Source organism: Antechinus flavipes, chromosome 4 (genome assembly GCF_016432865.1).
Source record: "Antechinus flavipes isolate AdamAnt ecotype Samford, QLD, Australia chromosome 4, AdamAnt_v2, whole genome shotgun sequence".
Lineage (NCBI taxonomy): Eukaryota > Metazoa > Chordata > Mammalia > Dasyuromorphia > Dasyuridae > Antechinus > Antechinus flavipes.
The window spans coordinates 369,792,366-369,814,474 of NC_067401.1; the positions used below are offsets into that span (position 1 = coordinate 369,792,366).

The 22,109-nt window shown below is 34.0% G+C and overlaps 1 protein-coding gene across 1 annotated transcript in view; it reads left to right on the forward strand.

Annotated features, from left to right (window-relative positions):
• Positions 1–6,021: 6,021 nt before the first annotated feature.
• Positions 6,022–22,109, forward strand: part of USH2A (usherin) — a 998,601-nt gene continuing 982,513 nt past the window's right edge. The window contains exons 1-2 of the mRNA XM_051996749.1: positions 6,022–6,506; positions 13,760–13,925. Coding sequence (XP_051852709.1) covers positions 6,022–6,506; positions 13,760–13,925 — 651 coding nt within the window. The remainder of the gene's footprint in view (positions 6,507–13,759; positions 13,926–22,109) is intronic.

Genomic DNA, 22,109 nt, shown 5'->3' on the forward strand with positions numbered 1-22,109 from the left:
CTAGGCTCAACAATACTCTGAAGACTTGTTGGGAATTTTCCTGAACTGATAAAAATTTCAGATTGCAAAGTCAATATTCCATCGTTATTCCCTCCTCAGTTCATATAGTACTGCTCACCTATAATTTCTGCTACTCTTCATTTTGCTTATCCAACTCTTATTTATTCTTCAGAACTTTTTAATGAAATCTTTCTTGGTTTTTAAATCTGTACTGTGTGATTAATTATTATGATCACTACTACTAATATAATAGCTAGCATTTATATAGCATTTTAAGTTTGCAAAGAGCTTTATCATTTATTCATTTAATAATTCTAAAAAACCTGGGAGGTAAGACCTATTATATCCATTTTGTTGTTGTTGGCAGTGGTTGTTTAGTTTTTCAATAGAGTCTGAATCTTTTTGATACCAACTGGGATTTTCTTGGCAAAATTGATGGAGTGGTTTTGCTACTTCTTTTCTTTAGTTCATTTTACAGGTAAACAAATTGAGGCAAAAAAAAAAAAAAGATTAAGTGACCTACTCACAATTACAGAGCTAGTAAATGTGTGAGACCACATCTGAACTTGGGTCCTCCTGACTTCAGGCACTCTATCCACTTTACTACCTAGCTGTTCCCATTATCCTCATTTACATGTGAGAAAACTGAGGCAGTTTGGGACTTGCCAAGGGCCATATAAATAAATTTCTGAAGCTAACTTTGAACTTGGGTTGGGGAAAGAAGTCCTTGGGGAAAGAAGTCCATCATTTTATCCATTATATACTATGGTAAAAATCTCAGCTATCTTGTATCCTCAAAAATGCCATTCTGGATCAACAAACATTCTGCATATTTGAAGCTTTCCATAGCAACTTTAAAAAAATATTAACTGAAATGTTTTCTGAAGTTTACCATTTGTGGGTTTTTTTTTTTGTGCTCTTAAATGGTCCCATGCTATAGATACAGTTGTCAGAGGTGTACTTGGGGTTGAATATAAGGGTGAAAAATCTATCATAGAAATTAAGGCAGTGGAAAGAGGATCAGATCTGGAATCAGAGGCTCTGGCTTTGAATCTCTGATTTGCTGCTATTTATTACTTGTATTACTTTCGGCTAGTTACTTAATCTCTCTGGACTTTGTTCCCTTTATCTATTATAGATACATACGGATCTGCATTTATAGAAATATCCTATAGCAATAAAATCATAAATCTAATTCAAAAAAGTATATAATCATATTATAGACTCTGTAGGGGTCTTATATTTAGCAATGTAAGTCGTTAATTCTTCCAGATCTGTTGAGAAGCAGTCAGAGGCAATCACTGGCCATCTATGCTTCTGTTATTGAGTGGATGTGGAAAATAAAAATATAATATTACTATGAGAACAGAAGAATAAGCACAATTCTGTGGATACTGAGAGAGTATTAACAGTAAAAGTGGTTTGAAGGTATTTTGGGGGATCTTGATATGTAGGGACTGTGTTTACCCCTAGAGTGAGTTTTGAAATAGGAAATATAGAAAGAGTGGAGAATTAGGGTGGGGAAAACATATGGTTCCTAGTTAGATTGTTTTTTTCTAATTAATTAATTAATTTTTAAAACATATTGCTTTATGAATCATGTTGGCAGAGAAAAATCAGAACAAAAGGGAAAAACTATGGGAAAGAAAAAAAAGAAGTGAACATAGCATATATTGATATGCATTCAATCTCATAGTTCTTTTTCTGTTTGTAGATGACATTTTCTATCCAAAGTCTATTGGGATTGCCTTGGATCACCGAACCACTGAGAAAAACCATAGTTGATCATCACACATTATTGATGCTATTGTGTTAAATATATTCATGGTTTTGTTTGTTTTGGTCAGTATCGGTTTGTGTAAATCTTTCCAGGCCTTTCTAAAATCAGCTTGTTCATCATTTTTTTATAGAACAAAAATATTCCATTGCCTTCATATACCACAACTTTTCCAGTCATTCCCCAATTGATGGGCATCTACTCATTTTTCATTTCTTTGCTACTACACTACTCCTATAAACATGTTTGCACGTGTGGGTCTCTTTCCCTCCTTTATGATTTCTTTGGGATACAGACCCAGTAATGACATTGCTGGGTCAAAGGGTATGCACAGTTTTATGGCACTTTGGGCATCATTCCAGATTTCTTTCCAGAATGGTTGGATCATTTCACAACTCCATCAACAATGCATTAGTGTCCCAGTTTTCCCACATTCCCTCCAACATTTATCATTATTTTTTTCCTGTCATCTTAGTCAATATGAGAGGTATGAGGTGGTATCTCAGAGTTGTTTTAATTTGCATTTCTCTAATCAATAGTGATTTAGAACATTTTTTTCATATGACTATAGATGGCTTTAATTTTGTCCTCTGAAAATTGTTCATATCCTTTGAACATTTATCAATTGGGGAACTATTTATCTTCCTACAAATTTGACACAGTTCTTTATATTTATTTTAGAAATGAAATCTTTATCAGAAATACTAATTGTAAATTTTTTCCCCCTAGCTTTTAACTTACCTTTTAATTTGGTCTCTGTAGGTTTTGTTTGTGCAAAAAAAAATTAATTTAATCTAATCAAAGTTGTCTATTTTGCCCTTCATAATGTTCTCTAGTTATTCCTTGGTCATAAATTCCTCCCTTCTCCCTTCTTTTCCTAATTTGTACTAGTGAGATTGTGTGCTTACCTGCATCTCTTTATAAGTTCTTTCAAATTTTGGGAACAAAAATAAAAGAGCCCTGCCAGATGTGGCTTATCTGGATGCTACAATTCTGAGTCTATGCTAATTGAGAAAATATAAAATATTTGTGAGATGCAAAGAAACTTGAAATGATAGAGATCAGCATGAGTGGGCATGTGCCTGCAATACCACATGTATTATAACTATCGGCAGCTTGCTGGATTGTAAATATTGTTAAGCTCTCAGATGTGTTCATTATTCCTGGGTTCTCAGGCTAGTTCAGTGCCAAAGACTTTTTTGAGGAGTTCCTTTTGGGCTCTAAAAGTCAGTAGGTTCTGAGGCACTTTGTGACTTGGTGGGTAGCTAAGCATTTTTGTACATATATTTCGCATCTTAATTTTCCACCTCCAGACATAGCAAATCCTAGTTTTATAGAATCATTGATCACTGAACTGGAAAATACTTGCAGATGTTTCTTCCAAATCCCTCACTTTTTAGTTGAAGATACAGAAGTAAAGAGAGATTAACTAGCTTGATAGGTGTCAGTGAGTAAGTCACATATCCCAAATTGTGAGACTTTCTGAAGCATTCTATAATAATAAATCATAGAAGTATAAATTGAGAGTTATAAAGGACCATTTTCTCCAACTTCTTCATTTTATAGATGAGGAAAGAGAGAGACTCAAGAAAATTGCATGACTTGTCCATTATCATATAGGTATTAAACATTGAAGGTAAAATTTGAAAGGAAATTTAGGTTCAAATATTGCTTTAGATTTTGTTGTATTACTTTTCTGTGCCTCTGTTTCCTCATTTGTGGAATGAGGTAGTTGAACTTAATAACCTATAAGATTTCTTCTAGCTCTAAATCCATGACCTTCTAAGCAGTTTTGTAAATACTTCATTTCTACTTATAAATTTGCCCTTATGGGAATGTGGTAATTGACAAGAAGATGAAAAGAATTTTGCAGAAAAACAACTCATTACAACTGGAAAAGGTTATATTTTCAGAAGTCTGTATCCTGTGTAGGTATTCTTTCTAATTCCTTTATGGCAGGAGTGAGGAAATTTTTTTTCTACCAAGGGCCATTTGAATTTTTAAAATATCATTCACAGGCCATATAAAATTATCAGCTTATAGCACTCAAGCAGTGGCAGGTTGTTGTACCTTCCTTTCAGCTCATTGTTTGCAGTTGCCTTAGCAAATGATTTTGTGGGCCTTATATAGACAGGCTGGATGTTTCCCATTCCTGTTTTATGGAAATCAAAAAATGATTTTGAGAGAGACCATTCATGGTTCATCACTGGCTATTTTAATAACCTGATGTGCCCTAGAGAGCTTCTGCCAAAATAAGATAATTACAGAAGAGACAGACACACCAGTAGCAAACTGCCACCTGTTTCCCAACCAGGCTATCCATTTTTCAGAAAAGGAAAAAAAAAAGCAGAAGGCTATAGATTCCTGCTGTTTCCAACTAGTCTATTCATGCTATGTTATCCAAAGAGGGATTTAATTGTAGCCAAAGGCACATAGAACTGACTGCAGAATTCTAGGAAGGCTTTGTAGGTGTGCCCACCCTTATCTTTAACTATTTGGACTTTAGGTAGCAGGGGACTTTGGTACTTAAATCAAAAACTTTATATTCCCAAATCTATCCTCCAGAGAAAGTTACCAAATGCTTTGCAGCCTCCCAGAGGAGGCACATATCCAGAAGATAGAGGGGAAGTGAGGAGAGAAAGAGAGTTGGATGATTAAGAGGTATGGGGCAATGAAAATTCTATTGAGAATTAGGTCATTTAGGTATCAGAGTATTAAAGAATAATGATCTCAGATCATTAGGAATGACACGCCAACAATTATTTGTATTCCTTTTGGAACAGACCTGTGATTTCATTAGTATAGGGAATTTCCAATGAGGAGAATTACTGTACCAAAGTTTATAGTCTTAGATGGCTTGAAATTACTCATCTAAGTCAAGTTACATTTGAAATTTGATTGTGTTACTGAGGAACAATAGAATGTCATTTTCATTCGGGAATTAGATGGATTAAATTACTTGAGAGGAGTAGAAAAAAAGGGAAGTAAAAAGGGAGGGGGGAGGAGGTTGGACTATCCGGATGAGATACACTGCTACTTTAAAATTATGTATGCACGGACCCATCCAGGTCCCTCCCACTGTTAGAAGCAACAGATGTAAGCCAGGCTAGAGAGCAGACTGAGCTCTCGAGCTTCAGTTAGCAAAGTGTTTACTGTGCAGGGCACCTTACCTGGGAGCCCAAGTATTCCTTCCAGCATTCCTGCTGCTGCTCCGGCCTATTTGCTAAGAGTAACTGGGGGTTGCCACAGGGTTGCTGGGCAACGGCAGACAGCGATCTTCCTGGCGAGCCAATTGTCAAACTGAGGGGACAGTACCACTCCCGTTGAAATGCAATAAATAACGGTAACTTTGCTTACTTCTCAGTACCACTATTTATGCAGAATTAGGCCCAAGTTTAGCCCACAAATAACTAGAAGTGTGAGTAAGCCCTAGCCCGAGTCCCATTGCTGAATATTAAAGCATGAGACAGATGGTGATGGGTTTCTAATCAGCTTTAGTAAGGGCTAAATGGAGCAACACAGGCTGCAAGATAAGGGGGTAAGGGGCAAAGTGCTTTTCAAACTTCAAGTGTTAGATATTTATGTGACATGTGGCGTAGATAGAACTCTCCTTTTCTTAAGTGGTGGTGGGATATTGAATATTAGTATCTTTGTGGACAAATGGGACATCTAGTAACCTCTAGGAGTATTATCTAGGATTTGGTATTATGCCAAATGATATGAAGGCATTTGTGAATTTGAAAATTTCAAAAAAAAATCAACAAATACAGAATTTTAAATATACTAGTAACAAAATTCTGAAATTCTGTTATATATCTTTCTTAAGATATATTAAATTTAACAGAGAAGTAGCAGTTGTGTAAGCACAAATCATCTGAATAAGTTAATGAAAAGTAACTTAACCAAGGTGCTTTGGTCTTTAGATGTGTAATGTCCTTATGAAGGCAGTGCTTTTGGCATAGTAGGTACTTAATGATTGTTTATACTTAGGAAACTCTTAAATTTAGAAATGTAGAGGAACTCATTTCAGACTTTTTTGCTTTTGATTCACAGCAACCATTTTGCCACCCATGTCTTCATCGTTGGTCAAGATCTTGGTATCTCTTCATTGTGAGAACATGTCCTATATTTTCCGAAAATGGAGCATCTCATCACCACTTAAAATTCATTGCTTCCAAGTGTTTGCAAGCTAGTGGCATTATTTATTTAGGAACACTTTATCAGGAGAACCCTTTTTTGTAAACATGAATTACCTAACTCATTCATGGGACTGTGGGTTCTTGTTACATGTCATTGAGACATTTATCCTTGCTTACTTCACTTCCATACCATTAGCTAGTTCACAGGGGCTTTTCCCAAGGCTTCAAAATATTGGAGCTTTAAAGAATGTTTCAATTGTGCCAACCCAAGCAATATGTGGACTAGTAGGCCGGAATGCTTTTTGTCACAGCTCCACAGCTATTGAAAGTATTCAATACTGTACCCAGAAGTTTTGTATTCAAGAGTGCCCATATAGATCTTCCGTTCCATCCTACATCGCCCTTTTCTCAACAGGCCTCAGGAGCTGTATTACCAGAGACAAAAATGATTTGCATCCTGGCTCCCCTACCAATTCTACAAGTTTTATTTTCGGTAATTTCAAAGATTGCTTTTTTTTGCCTCACTCTCCAAAGCTGGCGGCATCATTTGCTTTAGCTGTGTGGCTGAAACCTGAGCAAGAAGGTGTAATGTAAGTAGTGATGTGGGTATTTGCTTTCCTGATGCTCTGAGAAATCAGGAGTGGGGATGATAACTGTGAATTTTGAATTAGAAAGAAAGAAGGGCAAAACTTTGGAATTTTTCTTAGAAAAGATAAACTCCCAGGATAAAATTACAGCTTCTGTTTTAAATTACAAATTAAAAAAAAAAGCCACCATAATAAGATGGAAAGAGATCTCTGGTGTCAGAGGACCTGCATTTAAATACCACTTCTGATGTTTATTAACTTTTTGATTTTTAGGCAAGTCTCTTAGTCTACTTGGACCTCAATTTTTTCATCTGTAAAATGACCGCTCAAAGACTACTTGAAAATTAAGATATAATTTCTATAAAATGCTGAGTTTTGTATATGAAATGAGTCCTCAAGGGAAAAAAAACATGGTTGGAATGGCAATGAAATGAATTCAATTTACACATTCATGGCTATCCTCTTATTTCAACTAAGATCTTTTTCTTATTACTGAAATGCCTGCCCTAGAGCAGCTTAGTCTTGGATGCTGATGAACCACATGTTGCAAAGTTATCAGAAAAAAAAAATTGGCAGCCTAAAATTCCTGATTTCTAGATTTATATAAGCAAGCCAAACCTAATAACATTTTTTCCCTATGGAAAACATTACTTTTGTTCTCTTCTCTGTCTGGTGGCTGTTTCTTCAATTAAGAAAATAGAGGTAATTGTGAACTATTCTCAAAGGTTTTTTTTACTGTCTGCCCAGTAACAATACCTTCAATGTGAAGCTGGGAAAGGGCCTACTGCTTCTTTTATGACCATTTTGTATTCTGATAGAGTCAAACTCCTGTTTTTTCTTTTCTTTTTCATTATAGTGTAAGTCACAAGCCTTCTTAATCTACTATCAATACATTTGTTTCCCCAATGTATCAGATTTTGATAATTTGGAAATATTTGACCTAAACGTTTGATAGTATAGTCAATGTCAGCATAGGTTTTAGGGGAAGTTTTTTTTGGAAAGTAAATGAGGTTGAAAATGTACCAGATGATTATTTTAAAATACTGAGTGAAAGTGGGTAGTTTTTAATTCATTTTTAAACTTCGAGTGAAAGTAGTCCCCAATCTACTTTTACCTGCCATTTCCTTTAAAAAAATGTTTAAAATCCCTGTAAATCATAACTTAGCTTATACAGTTAAAGCCTGAGGTGTTTTGGAAGAATGTCCCTTGACAGAGCTGAGATAAAATGTTCTTTTCTCTTCTCACACTGACACCCTTATGCCAATTTCACCTGCCATTGGCATAATTTCACATAGACAAGATAGAGCAGAATTCACTAAGGAGGGATCATGAGGTCTTTGGTTTTGAGTGTTTCATGCATCAAGGTCATTTCCATTCTCAAAACCATGATACCTATGGGGAATGGGGGAAATTTCGGGGTGTTTGCACTAGATAAGTAAAATAAACAAAATGTGGATTATCCAATTATTGTTTATCCAGGAACAGAATAAATCCAGTTCCTAAATATTTTGCTACCTGCCTTCCTCTCACATTTATTATCTACCAAGCTAGTATGTTTACAAGCAAACAAAATAGCAAGGAAGACAATCAATAACATATTAAGAAAAGCATTTTCAGTAAGCTTTGGGAAATAAGGCTGCATGTGGTAAACACATTCTTGAGTAATGGTCAAACCTCAATTCTCACTTGTGGATTTAAATTCAAGAAAATGAATGGAGGAAAATGTTTCTTGGATTGCTTGAGTATATGGTACACAGAGACAGGGGGCTAGAAAAGAATTTTAGAGATCTCTCCCTTCTGCATCTGATTAAGAAATGGTAAATAGAGATGTAAAAACAAAATAGGAAATTTGGGATTTACATAGAATTTTAATTTTGAATTGCTCAAAGTTCTTAACCTTTTCAGGTAACAATGTATATTATAATTTAAAATGTGACATTTCTTCCTTACAACTTTGCTGTAAAAGAATTTTTATGTGTATATATTTATATATATTTTACACCTATAAAGATATACATACACACACATATATATCATATGTATAGATTTAAAAATGTAATTTAAAAAAGCCTCCCCTCCTTCTCTCTCCTTAACCCTGGCCTGTCCATTCCCCAGCAACAATACAATCTTGACTTCATGTAGTAAACTCTAGATGACTCAAATTTTGTTTCCTATATTGAACAGCACTTACTCCACTTTCCTCCTTAATCTCTGACATTGGAAGGACTGCTCTATTGATGGTTTGTCAATTTGCCTATAATGGCTTGGTTAACATATTAACTGCTTCTAACTTGCCAACAGAGAGTTCTTTCTAAATTAATACTTTACCTATCCCAATCATAGAGAAAAACAATTTAACGGAAGGTGAATGCCTTAAATTAAAATGAAAATAGTTTTTTCTTGAGAAATGAACAATCTATTCCCAACATAAAATATGATCAAAGGAGAGTTAATCAAAGAAGAATATGACATGATGGGAGAAAAAAAAAGTAATTTCTTAGCAATTCCTAACCCAAATTTTTATAATGGCTTAAAAAGAATTTAGACTAATACTTAAGTCCTAGTTCTAATCCTACCTTTGTCATTATCAAAATATGTGAGTTTGGTTAAGTCACTCAACATAGCTATGACACAGTTTCTTTACCTATTAACTAATACCTTATCTATTCTTTTTTTTTGTGTGTGTGTGAGGGAATTGGGGTTAAGTGACTTGCCCAGGGTCACATGGTTAGGCAGTGTTATATCTTATCTATTCTATATAAATTATAAGTCACTCTAATATAGTAGATAGAATACTAGACTTGAAGACATGGGTTTGAATCCTACCTATATGACAATGGTCAAACCATTTAATCTCTGAGTCTTATTTTTTTTTCTCTAAAACAGTAATAATATTTTTGGTACTGTATGAGGATATTGTGAGGCTCAAATGAGATAATGTATATAAAATATTTTGTAACTCTTAAAGTGCTATGTAGTGGTGATTATTCTTAATTCTAATGAAATGATTTTAGTTAATACTAGATAAATAGAAAATCCCCACACCAAAATGGTGACAGTAATGAAAACTGAAATGTTTAAGCTATCTATGGAGTATTATTGATTTCTTCACTGATCCTGTTCTACATTAAGAACCAGGCATCAGTAAGTCTATACTCCACAGGATATTTATGTACTTTACACCAAAGAGTACAATGTTGAGTGGGGAACACCAAATTCTCTATAGTTTTGAAAAAGTTGGTGACCTCCATCCCCTAATTTCTTTTGGAGGTAGCAGTGCTCTTTTCATTAATCTAGAAATATGGTGTGTGTGAATGAATTTATTTAATAACATTCTCTTAGAATCAATGTACTTATCATGTTTTCTATAATATTTGAAAGACCATTGATCCGTATTCAAACTTATTAGATCTTTTATAACCTGTGGATGTGGTTTATCTGGGTCAGAGGATTTGATTCATGAAAGTCAACTAGGTGCTTTTTTTTTTTTTTTTTACTATTTTCTTATTTGAATTGTCAATTTCATAGTAGCCATTGTTGTTTTGACTGTTCCAGTCCAAAGATCGCTTCCAGGACCATTTTCCATAATTGAAATTCATAGGGCAAAGTCCTCATGAGACATAGCTACTACGTTATTATCTCTACCATTTTATGTTAAATGAATTTCCATTTTCCAATGAATAAAATAATTTAAAGTCAGATGTAAATTATATTCAGATAATCTTGGTTTCTTTGTCATTGGATTACTCATGCCTCTGTATCTTTTCACAAGTCAATAAGGACTTATAAAGTATTCTACTATGTATCACACAAATATAAATCAAGAGCTTAGTCTACATATTTGTTAAGACTGAGCTTTATCTTGGAATCATTGTTTTGAATTGTGATCTTAGTTTTTCCTATTATTTCCTAGTTGTTATCATCAACTTTGTGATAGTCATGTATTGACAATCTCTTCTTGCTAATGAATATATTAATATCTTAGAACTCAGAGCTTGGCATTTTGTACTTAGAGTAAAATCTCCATAAATTTCTTTTGGAAACCATTTCTCACTGTCATGGAAATAGGCTAGATTATGTAGAAGAGACATTTTTGGAAGAGAGCATGACCACTGAAAAATGTTCTCAGATCACTTTGGGCCAAAGGCCCCTGCCTGACAAAACTTACATTTGACATCTCTATGTTGCTTGCCAAAATATCACTGTTGTTAGTCCTACAACTCTATGGATTTTGTCCATTGTAGTATTTTATTGACTTTCACCCTACAGTCTTAGATAAAAGATCCATCAGAGTAGTGTATAAGTTGAACAACAATGATTCTTTGGCTTGTGATATATATATATATATATATATATTTAAAAATAATTATAACTTTTTATTGATAGAACTCATGCCTAGGTAATTTTTTACAACATTATCTCTTGCACTCACTTCTGTTCCGACTTTTCCCCTTCCCTTCCTCTACCCCCTCCCCCAGATGGCAAGCAGTCCTATACATGTTAAATATGTCACAATATATCCTAGATACAATATATGTGTGCAGAACCGAACAGTTCTCTTGTTGCACAGGGAGAATTGGATTCAGAAGGTAAAAATAACCCGGGAGGAAAACCCAAAATGCAAGCAGTTTACATTCATTTCCCAGTGTTCTTTCTTTGGGTGTAGATGCTTCTGTCCATCCTTGATCAATTGAAACTGAGTTAGATCTTCTCTTTGTCAAAGAAATCCACTTCCATCAGAATACATCCTCATACAGTATCGTTGTTGAAGTGTATAATGATCTCCTGATTCTGCTCATTTCACTCAGCATTAGTTCATGTAAGTCTCTCCAAACCTCTCTGTATTCATCCTGCTGGTCATTTTTTTCTTTCTTTCTTTTTTTTTTTAAATAACTTTTTATTGATAGAATCCATGCCAGGGTAATTTTTTACAGCATTATCCCTTGCATTCACTTCTGTTCCGATTTTTCCCCTCCCTCTCTCCACCCCCTCCCCCAGATGGCAGGCAGTCCTATACATGTTGAATAGGTTAACGTATATCTTAGATACAATATATGTGTGCAGAACCGAACAGTTTTCTTGTTGCACAGGGAGAATTGAATTCAGAAGGTATAAATAACCCAGGAGGAAAAACAAAAATGCGAGTTTATATTCATTTCCCAGTGTTCTTTCTTTGGGTGTAGCTGCTTCTGTCCATCTTTGATCAATTAAAGCTCTCTTTATTGAAGAGATCCACTTCCATCAGAATACATCCTCAAACAGTATTGTAGTTGAGGTATATAATGATCTCCTGGTTCTGCTCGTTTCACTTAGCATCAGTTCATGTAAGTCTCGCCAGTCCTCTCTGTATTCATCCTGCTGGTCATTCCTTACAGAACAATAATATTCCATAACATTCATATACCACAATTTACTCAACCATTCTCCAATTGATGGGCATCCCTTCATTTTCTAATTTCTAGCCACTACAAACAGGGCTGCCACAAACATTTTGGCACATACAGGTCCCTTTCCCTTCTTTAGTATCTCTTTGGAGTATAAGCCCAGTAGTAGCACTGCTGGATCAAAGGGTATGCACAGTTTGATAACTTTTTGGGCATAATTCCAGATTGCTCTCCAGAATGGTTAAATGCATTCATAACTCCACCAACGATGCATCAGTGTCCCAGTTTTCCCTCATCCCCTTCAACATTCATCATTATTTTTTCCTGTCATCTTAGCCAATCTGACAGGTATGTAGTGGTATCTCAGAGTTGTCTTAATTTGCATTTCTCTGATCAATAATGATTTGGAACACTCTTTCATATGAGTGGAAATAGTTTCAATTTCATCATCTGAGAATTGTATGTTCATATTCTTTGATCATTTATCAATTGGAGAATGGCTTGATTTCTTATAAATTAGAGTCAATTCTCTATATATTTTGGAAATGAGCCTTTATCAGAACCTTTAACTGTGAAAATGTTTTCCCAGTTTGTTGCTTCCCTTCTGATCTTATTTGCATTAGTTTTGTTTGTACGAAGGCTTTTTAATTTGATGTAATCAAAATTTTCTATTTTATGATCAATAATGATCTCTAGTTCATCTTTGGTCACAAATTTCTTCCTCTTCTACAAGTCTGAGAGACAAACTATCCTATGTTCCTCTAATTTATTTATAATCTCATTCTTTATGCCTGAATCCTGGACCCATTTTGATCTTATCTTGGTATACGGTGTTAAGTGTGGGTCCATTTCAGCATATGATATTGACCCTGATGTTGTCTGTTATCAAACACCTGGCCATTAACTACCAAATAGAGTTCCATTAGCATCCTAATAATAATCTTCAACCTTTCTGGAAAGTAGAGTTTTGCCACTTTGTAACTTGGAGGAAAGAGGATAAATGTCTGAATTCAGAGCTCAATTTTCCTTCTTTTGACCCAGAAGATTTTAACTGGACAGTCACAAATGTTTAGATGTCTGCAGCAAAGGGGATCTGAAGAGACTGGCTATGTGATAAGGTCAGAAAAGGCCTTTATCTCTTGATAGCTGCTGTGGATATAGACCAGATTCCTAGAGTGCATCTGAAAACATTTCTGTTATGGCAAAATGACTTAGGAGTATTTAAAGGTGCTCTAGTCCAGAGATTAGATATTGTCTTCAAACAAGATTACTTTAAGTTTAGAAATTCACAGAATGTCTAATGGCCTTTTACAGGGGTATCAACTAACTTGGGTTAAGACAGGTTGATGATGGGGCAAGCACCAATCACAGCTGTCCATTTCATTGTGGGAGTTAAATAGAGTGATTCAGACTTTAGGGCTAACAGTTTAGAGCCTTCCATGGGCACTAAATTCTCTTTATATGAAAAGAAAGGAAAAGAAAGATGTGCGCTGGTGACTTAATACCCAGCCGGGATATACTGTGTTGTGCAGCTTCGTATAAAAGAAATAGCAATGGAACTAATGAGCCAATAGCCTAAATGTTAGTTTTGCAGAATGATTTCAGCCACTTTATTTCCTGTCATGAATCTCTAGTGAAGGATGGTAAGAGTCTAAAGAACATGATATAAATTAAATATTCTCTCATTTTTTCCCCAAGGATTTTTGTTATTGCTAGACCAAAAATAATTCCATTGTATATTTTTATTCTTAGCTCTTTGTCATTGTACTCTGAGTGGTATTTGGGGTTGGCTTGACATATGTGCTTTGCACAGTTTCTTTGTGTGTTTGGTTGGATGCTAACCTTTTCCTTCTTTTCTGGTTGCTTCCTAAGGTGTGTTATTGAAAAGGCCGTGGATGGGCAGATTGTGTTCAAACTTACAATCTCTGAGAAAGAGACCATGTTTTATTATCGCACAGTAAATGGCTTGCAGCCTCCAATAAAAGTAATGACACTGGGGAGAATTCTTGTGAAGAAATGGATCCATCTTAGTGTGCAGGTGAGTAAAATAAAAAGTATTTAACATTTGGTTAAACACAAAGATCTATCTTTCTTTTAGCCTTCTTTTAAATGGCATGTGTTCCCAACTCCCTTAACAGAATTTCCTTTCTTTTTGGATAATTTGTTGTATTTAAGAGGTAACTTTGAGGAGAGGGGGCCAGGAAATATTTAAATTATTAACAAATCTTTGATTATCAGCTTTTCTTCCTTGAAAGTTAACTATAAAAATATTCAGAGAAAATAAAGTAAGATACTTTTTAGGGAGTATTAGCCATTTGGAAGTCATTAAAAATATTTTCCTCTGGATATATTTGAATTCTACTTCAAAATAAGGGTTTTTAAATCTTTAATACTGATCTTATAATTATCTTATAATTTATAGATATATTCAAGTCTTGTGCTTGATTTTTTTTTTTACCAGCTATCATTTCTCAGAAAACATTCTGAATAGTGTGAATAAAACTTGGCTATTGGAGTAAAATGTTGACCTTAGAACCGATAAATTCAGATGTGCTGCTGCCTTATTACTCTAGTTGTCAATTACATTTTGTATTGGCCTTAGAAGGTAAAGGCTGGGTTAGCTATGAGAAGTCATATAAGAAACTTGATATTTACAGACCTGAGATAAAAAATGGAATTTTTGCTTTTTGTTCCTTTAGGCTATTGCTAAATGGTCCTGTACTGCCAGGGGCATTTCTTTTCCTTTCATGATAGAGAGGCCATATCTGTACAATGTAGCTCCTAGAATTCATTCTGCTTAAAGTGGCCAAGAATGAGGGATCTACATAGATGAACCCTAAATGATGACTATATTTGTTGTCTAGTACCTCCAGGGAAAATGAACTTTTTTTTCTGACTTTTAATTGATGAGGTCTATTTATTAAGTGAGATACTTATTTCATATTTTTAAAGATCATTATGAGATTATTTAAGGATCTTGGAAAGATATTACTTCATAAAGACATCTCTCAGTGGAATAGCATTCTATGAGTCTGACTTATGACCTCCTCTTACACACCTGATCTACTTAATGTTAGATGTAAAAGATAGGTCAAGAGTTTCTTTCCCTCACAAGGTTATTCAGCCTCACTTCTTCAAATAGTACATCTATATAAATGACTCCTAAATCTGTATGTCATCTTGGAGTTCTGTTCTGAGCTCCAGACCCATCCATACAATTGCTTCTATTGGATATCTTGGACAAATATCTCACCATCACCTCAAACTCAACATATTCAAAGCCAGGCTTATTTTTTCTTCTCTAAAATATGCTCTTCTATTTGTCCTTATTTTTGTGGCTTTACAATTCAATCAGTCCCTACCTCCTCAGCCTCTTTCCACTGGTATTTGCATTTCTGGCACTTGGCACAATGTATAATAAATACTTATTGATGATTGACTGATTAGGTGCAATGAACATTAGATTGAACTTATTGTCAGCATTGTCATATACCAGTTGTCTGACATTGGGCAAATCACATGTCTGGGTTTTACTTTTCTTATCTGTAAAATAAGGGAGGATGGATCACATAAAATACAAGATTGTTTTCAACTCTTAATTCTGTGATTATGTGAGTGTATATGTGTATTTGTAAATACATATAAATATTTTATAAATACATATGTATATATCTCCAGCTCTAACTCTGATTATGAGTGTATGTGTATATATATGTAAATAAACATATATGTGTGTATAAAAATGTATATGTATATATATATATATTTCACTATCATTATTATTGTTGTGCCATTATGAGAATAATCTCCTAAATAGATCTAGTTATGTAATGTGATTGACATATATATGAGTTCTTTCAGACTGTCTTACTTTACTCTTTATATCTCCTGGATCTTGCACAGTGCTTTGCATATAGTAACTATGTAATAAATGTTTTTCATCATTTGTCATATTCCTATGCACACAAAAATCATTGATGACTCCTCCTCAATAAAGTTGAAATTCCTTTCTTGTGATTAAAGATGGCCCATGATTCTAACACCACACAAGTGATCACTTTTGCTCAAGTGTGCAGCTATCTTTATAGCCTAATGTTATTTTATTCTCTTCCCCATACTCTGTGATATAGGCAGATGAGATTACTCTTTGTTCCTGATTTCTATTCTCCCTATACCTAGATTCTCATTTCCATTTTTTTTAATCTGTTGAATTCCTAAGTATTGTCTAAATCTCAAAATGATTATTTTCTTTCTGTAAAGCTTTCTCTACCCCCTGCTCTACTACCATAATATTTTTTTCCTTTCAGAGAAAGGGTTTTTTTTTTAATTTGTTTTTTAAGGCTTGCCTTATAGTCATGTGTTTTTCATTTATTTTTATCCTTGCTTCATGGTATGTTATAAAGTCCACAAGTCAGGAATCATATCTGATCTGTACTTTGTATGATCTTCAGCTGCTAGCATATTGCCTTACATATAGTAGGTACTCAAATATTGATTGAATTAATGATTACACACAGAAAGCAAGTTTTTCTCTGTACTGGTGGGCTCAGAGGAAAAAGGCATGGATGATGTTCTACTTTGTGGTATTAAAAAAAAAAAAAAACTAATCACCACTTTGTCTGCAAGTAGTTGCCACCTGTTAATTTATGTTGAGGTGGTTGCATTTGTATGCATCTACCACTTTTTTTTTCCCCCTGAGGCAATTTGGGTTAAGCGACTTGCCCAGGGTCACACAGCTAGGAAGGATTAAGTGTCTGAGAGCAGATCTGAACTCAGGTCCTGCTGACTTCAGGGATGGTGCTCTATCCACTGAGCCACCTAGCTGCCCCTGCTACTACCTCTTTTATAAATGTTCAGTGCAATGGAGTTAGGTTGCAATATGAAAATTGCTAAAATAGAAACTGGGAACTAGACTATAGAGAACATGTCAGATAGATGGATTTGTTGCATATTTAGTGCTGGCAATTTAAAAAAAGCAACAACAATCACAACAAACTTTGGACTTGCCTTTATTTTGCCTGATTATATCTGGGTAACTTGGTCATGTTTTGGCAGACAGTAGTAGCTTAAAAGCTTTAGAAAGAAAGTTCAAAATCTAAATGCAAAGAGGTAACCAAGACTGAATTACTCTCCTGGGAACAAAATGCTCTTAGAGTGCCTATTGAAATCAGCATTATCATTTCAATACATGTCAAATATGAGTCATTTCCTAGTTTAGGTAAAATTTCTTTATAAATCTTTAAATCTTCCACTTCTTTCAAGAAAAGGTTAAAGTACTTATGATTTAATGAGACCGCTTTACATCATAACTGTTTGACTATCAAGAGAAAACTTGTCCTTTCCAATTTGTGAACTCCTTTTATTTTTTGCTTGAGTTTTTTTTAAATGCTTTGCATTTGATATTAAAATTATTGAATCAAACAGTCATAAAAAGTAGAAAATCATTAGATTCATTCAATCTATGAGAATTCGGAGAACATTTATATGTATGCATAATTTTTTAAAGCAAATTCCACATATGATTGTCTTAATTTATATTAAAGACAAATTAGGGAGTAATAATTTGATTTGCAAAAGGAAACATTGAATTCCTTTAACTAGGGAGCTACCCTAGCCCATTTAAAATATGACATATTTTTTAATAGCTTAAATTATTGGCAACTTTTGAGGAGCAGATCTATTGTGTTTTTTAAAAGATGATGGAAAACAATAAAACAAAATATACTGGAGTGAAAATTAGGACACTTAAGCTCTAACACTTGCTGGTTGTATGGTCCTAGATAATTGACCTAACTTTTCTAATCTTCACTTTCCTCATCTAGAAAGTAAGGGGGAAGATTTGGAGGACTTCAAGGTTTTCTTTCTCTTAAAACTCACAAAATTCTAATTCTACTGTTTAATATAAGGCACTCATGCAAAATATTTTACTAGTCTTACTAAAAAGAATCTTTTTTAGTTTTTTTTTTAAACTTTTAAATTGGTGGTGGAGATTATATGAGAGAGAAAATAAGTGTTTATAAATTGAAAAATTAAATAAGGTTAAAAAATAATATTTTGATGTACAAGAAAATATCATGAATTCAGATTAATGGGAGGAATCCCTCCAAAATAAGAAAATAGTTTATTGCTTTTCCATAAATAGTCATGCAAGTGAACATACTTTTATTTATTTTTTTTTTAAAAGAAATTGAGTCTCCACTACTCTGGCAGTGCAGCAGTCACTTACAATCTGATGCTAATAGTGATGATCAGGATGAAAACTTTAACTATCTTCCTCTTTCACATTCCGTCCCTCCTTCCCCCCCCCCCCCCCCATGGAAACTGGGCTGGTTTGTCTCTTCTCAAAAAGTCTGATCATTTTCCACTCCAGGATGCTCAACTTATTGGACAATTGTTGTCCAACTTAGTGTGGACATTTCAATCAGTTTTAGCATTACTGCAGTTAAAACCTCCCTAACTTGAATGATCTACCAGTTTTAGTTTCCCCCCCAATTACAGGTGGTCTGGAGCATCATTGCCTGGCCATACTTTAAAAAAAATTACTTAAATCCTATTCTGGTGCTGTATTATATGATATTACCAATCCTGAGTCAGCATGGGATATTTGAATTGTCATTAGACTAGGAAGCAGAACACCTGAGTTTAGATCCCAGTGCAGCTATTAACTATGTGATCTTAACAAGTACTTTATCTTTCTAGGCTTCTTTTGTAAAATAATGAGGTTAGAGTCAAGTATTTCTAAGACCTTCCTCCCCAAAATTGCTATTTTTCCATGATTCCAATTTATTAATTACAAACAGAGGCTGCTTAGAAAGACATGGTGAGACCTCTATGAGATAATGAAGAGTGAAATGAGCACAACCAAGATAAACACGATATATGGTAACAGCAGTATTCTTTTGAGAACAACTTTGAGCAACCAAGTTATTTTATTTTATAAATATCCGAATTAATCATGAAGATTCTATGAAGGAAGATACTATTTGAATCCAGAAAAAAAGAACTCATATGTGTGTGTGTGTGTGTGTGTGTGTGTGTGTGTGTGTGTGTGTGTGTGTGTATAAAGGTAATTTGGGGTGAGGAGGAGAAAAAGTAACTTTCTTGGTGACTTTGTATATTTGAAAGGGAAAAGCAACTTGTACATAATATATCTATAATTTCAGATGGTCCTCTGTTATGGAAATACTTTGTTATGGAAATGCTTGTTTTATTTCTTAAATTCAGAATAAGTAAAGAAAGAAACAAAGGCTGCTTACACTGTTTCTTTTACCTAGCTCATTCAATGGGATATAGAAATTGGATATAGTTCAAATTATTGTTAATTCTGATACAGTGAAGCCTGAATTTATTATTTCTATTTTTTTTAATAAATAGATCTAAGAAAAGTAAAACAACTTTCTCTGTCAGGGTAGCTAGAATTATTCAGAAAACTAGTTGAGTTTTAAAAGACACTGAAATGTGGTAAACAGAGCATGAATCAGCAAATTTGGTTTTTGGACTAAATCTTATAAAATTTGTTAGATTTTTTTTGTCAGTGCTTCATTTTCCTTTTAACAAAGTAGAAGTAATACTTTTTGTTTCAAAAGGAAAGGCATGAACATTCAAATAATGGACTAATTTAGGATGTTTGCTTAAGAATGACTGAAAATAAAATGTGGATGTTTGCTTTGCTAAACAAAAGATACTGATGTCTAATACTGTAACATTGAAGGAGCTAACAATTTCTATCCCAGAACTAGCATTTTGAAGGTTCAACCTGTTGGAACATGATTGGTTTTTAAATTAATATTCATTTGGGGACTTGAAGCTGACATGATTGCCAATTTAAATTTCACTTTGGGGTTTAATATATTGGCTATTTCAAATTATATCAAGCTGAAATTTGTTATGCCAATTTTTTTTGTACTAAAACTGGTAAAAATCAATTCAGACTTTTTTATTGTCAAATGGGGAAAACTAATAATGGTAACAGACTTTTTTAAGCTTAACCTTCAAAATGAATCAGTACATTCTATAATCACTATAGGATAGATTCTCTTGGTATCCTTTAGGAAAAAAAATATAGCTTGAAATAGAGAAAGGAACTTGATTTAGGTAAATGGCAGTGAGGTTAGGGATAAAAACAACTTCTGAGGTGATTGGCATTTAGTTACATGTCATTTTTAATGTAGTATAGGCCTAGATTTCTCTATTAAAACAGTTTTTCCCCCTTAAGCAATTCCACATATTATATAGGACAAACATCGTTAAGGAATCATCAGCCTAGCCAGCCTTCTAGCAACTGTTCTGAAATGCAATAAAACAATTACTATAATTTGAACCTGATGAAATACTGCAATCGTGGTGCCAACCAATGACTTTGTAACAGGGGACTGTTAACATACTCTGGGCAATTTTGAGAGCTCCTTAAGAGATGGAAAACATGAGAGCAGCAAAAGGTTCTAATGCTTCCCTGTGTAGAAAAAGAATATTTGCTCAATTTGATAAAATGAAAGTCAAAAACACATGGGCAAATACAGTTTTAGGAATCAATAGATGAAGAATAGGAGTTTCATATTCACCAACTGTTTGTTTACAAAATATGTTCTTTTGATTTATGCATTTAATCTGAAAGAGGAAAACTATTGATAGTTCCAGTGAAAAAGAAAATGTAATCCAACCAGCATTTGTTAGAATAGATAAACCTTGAGTCTAAATTAATCTCTGGAGCGTATGCCCATGTGCACACTTCATATAAGTATTTCCAGGTACCTATTGATTGCTGGAAATAAAATGGTTCATACAGCCTTATGAATGCTTCTTCATTCACTGCAACAAACCCTGAGATTCTTAAGGGAACTCAGAAAATGAATTTTAAGCTTTGCTCTTGCCCTATTGCCTCTAACTGAACATAGTACTATGTATAAATGGAAATTTGCCCATTTCTGGAAATTTTACTATTTTGAGTTGAGTGAGATGAGCTGGCTGAAGTTTGGACTGATTATCTAGGCTTATTCAAAACCAAAAGAAGTCACTTGAGAAACCTTTAGTTAAGCTCTTACTGTGTGCAGGCACTAGGCTAAGAGCTGGGGGTGCGAAAGAAACAGAAATATATCATCCTTGACCTCAAGGATCTTACATTTTAATAGGGGAGGCAATATGTAAAAATCTATGCATTTAGAAAATATATAGAGAGGAAATGACTAAGTAATCTTAATGAGAAGGCACTGAGTGGAATAGTAGATAAGGAGAAGTCTCCTGTAAAAGGTGGGATTTGAGTAAGATTTTAAAGGAACTTTGTAGGTAGAGGGAAGAAGGAAAATTCTCTTAATTACTAGTAACCTCCCTTCCAAACTACTTTGTATTTAATTATGTAGCATATAGTTGTTTTTTAAAATTAATTTCATATTTTTAAAATTGGTTTCCATTATCATTGCTTGTAAATAGGAAGTATTTCTTTATACTTACATTTTTAGTGCCTAGCCCATAGGAGATTTTTAATACACTATCCAGGGTACTTAATCACAATACACTTCCCTGGTTATCATGCTTCAATATGTATTCTCTTCCTCAATTCCCCCCTCCTCTGAATGTAAGTTACTTGAGAATATACACTATCTCTCTTTTGTATCTTTTTCTAATACTTGATATAGTACATTGTACATTATAAGTGCATAATAAAACTTTTTTTGTTCATTCAGATATGTTGAATTTTGAAAGATCTGAAATTTATCACTGTAGTTACTATTAAAAGATCATACTCACTCCATGGTTCAGGAGGTGATTCTCATAAGTTCCACATCCCCAAAATTCATTCAGATATGTGTGTGTGTGTGTGTTCACCTGAGCAGAAAGATACTCTTTTAAAAAAGTGTATCTGTGAGGAAATATGATATATTTGGATGAAATAGAATCTTTAAAATGTTATTTTATTCTTATTGATTTTGCTGTTATGCTGTTATTCATTGTGTCCATCTTTTCATGACCTGATTTGGGGTTTTCTTGGCAAATATACTATAGGATTTGCTATTTTCTTCTCCAGATAATATTATAGATGAGAAACTGAGGCAAGCAAGCAAGTGACTTTCTTGGGATCACACAGCTAATGTCTGAGATCAGCTTTGAATTTAGGTCCTCCTAACTTTAGACAATGTTTTATGTACTGTGCTACCCAGCTGTCCCATTATTGATATCCTTAAAAATTCTTAAAAATCTACTTCTTTTGCTTCTTAGATTTATACTG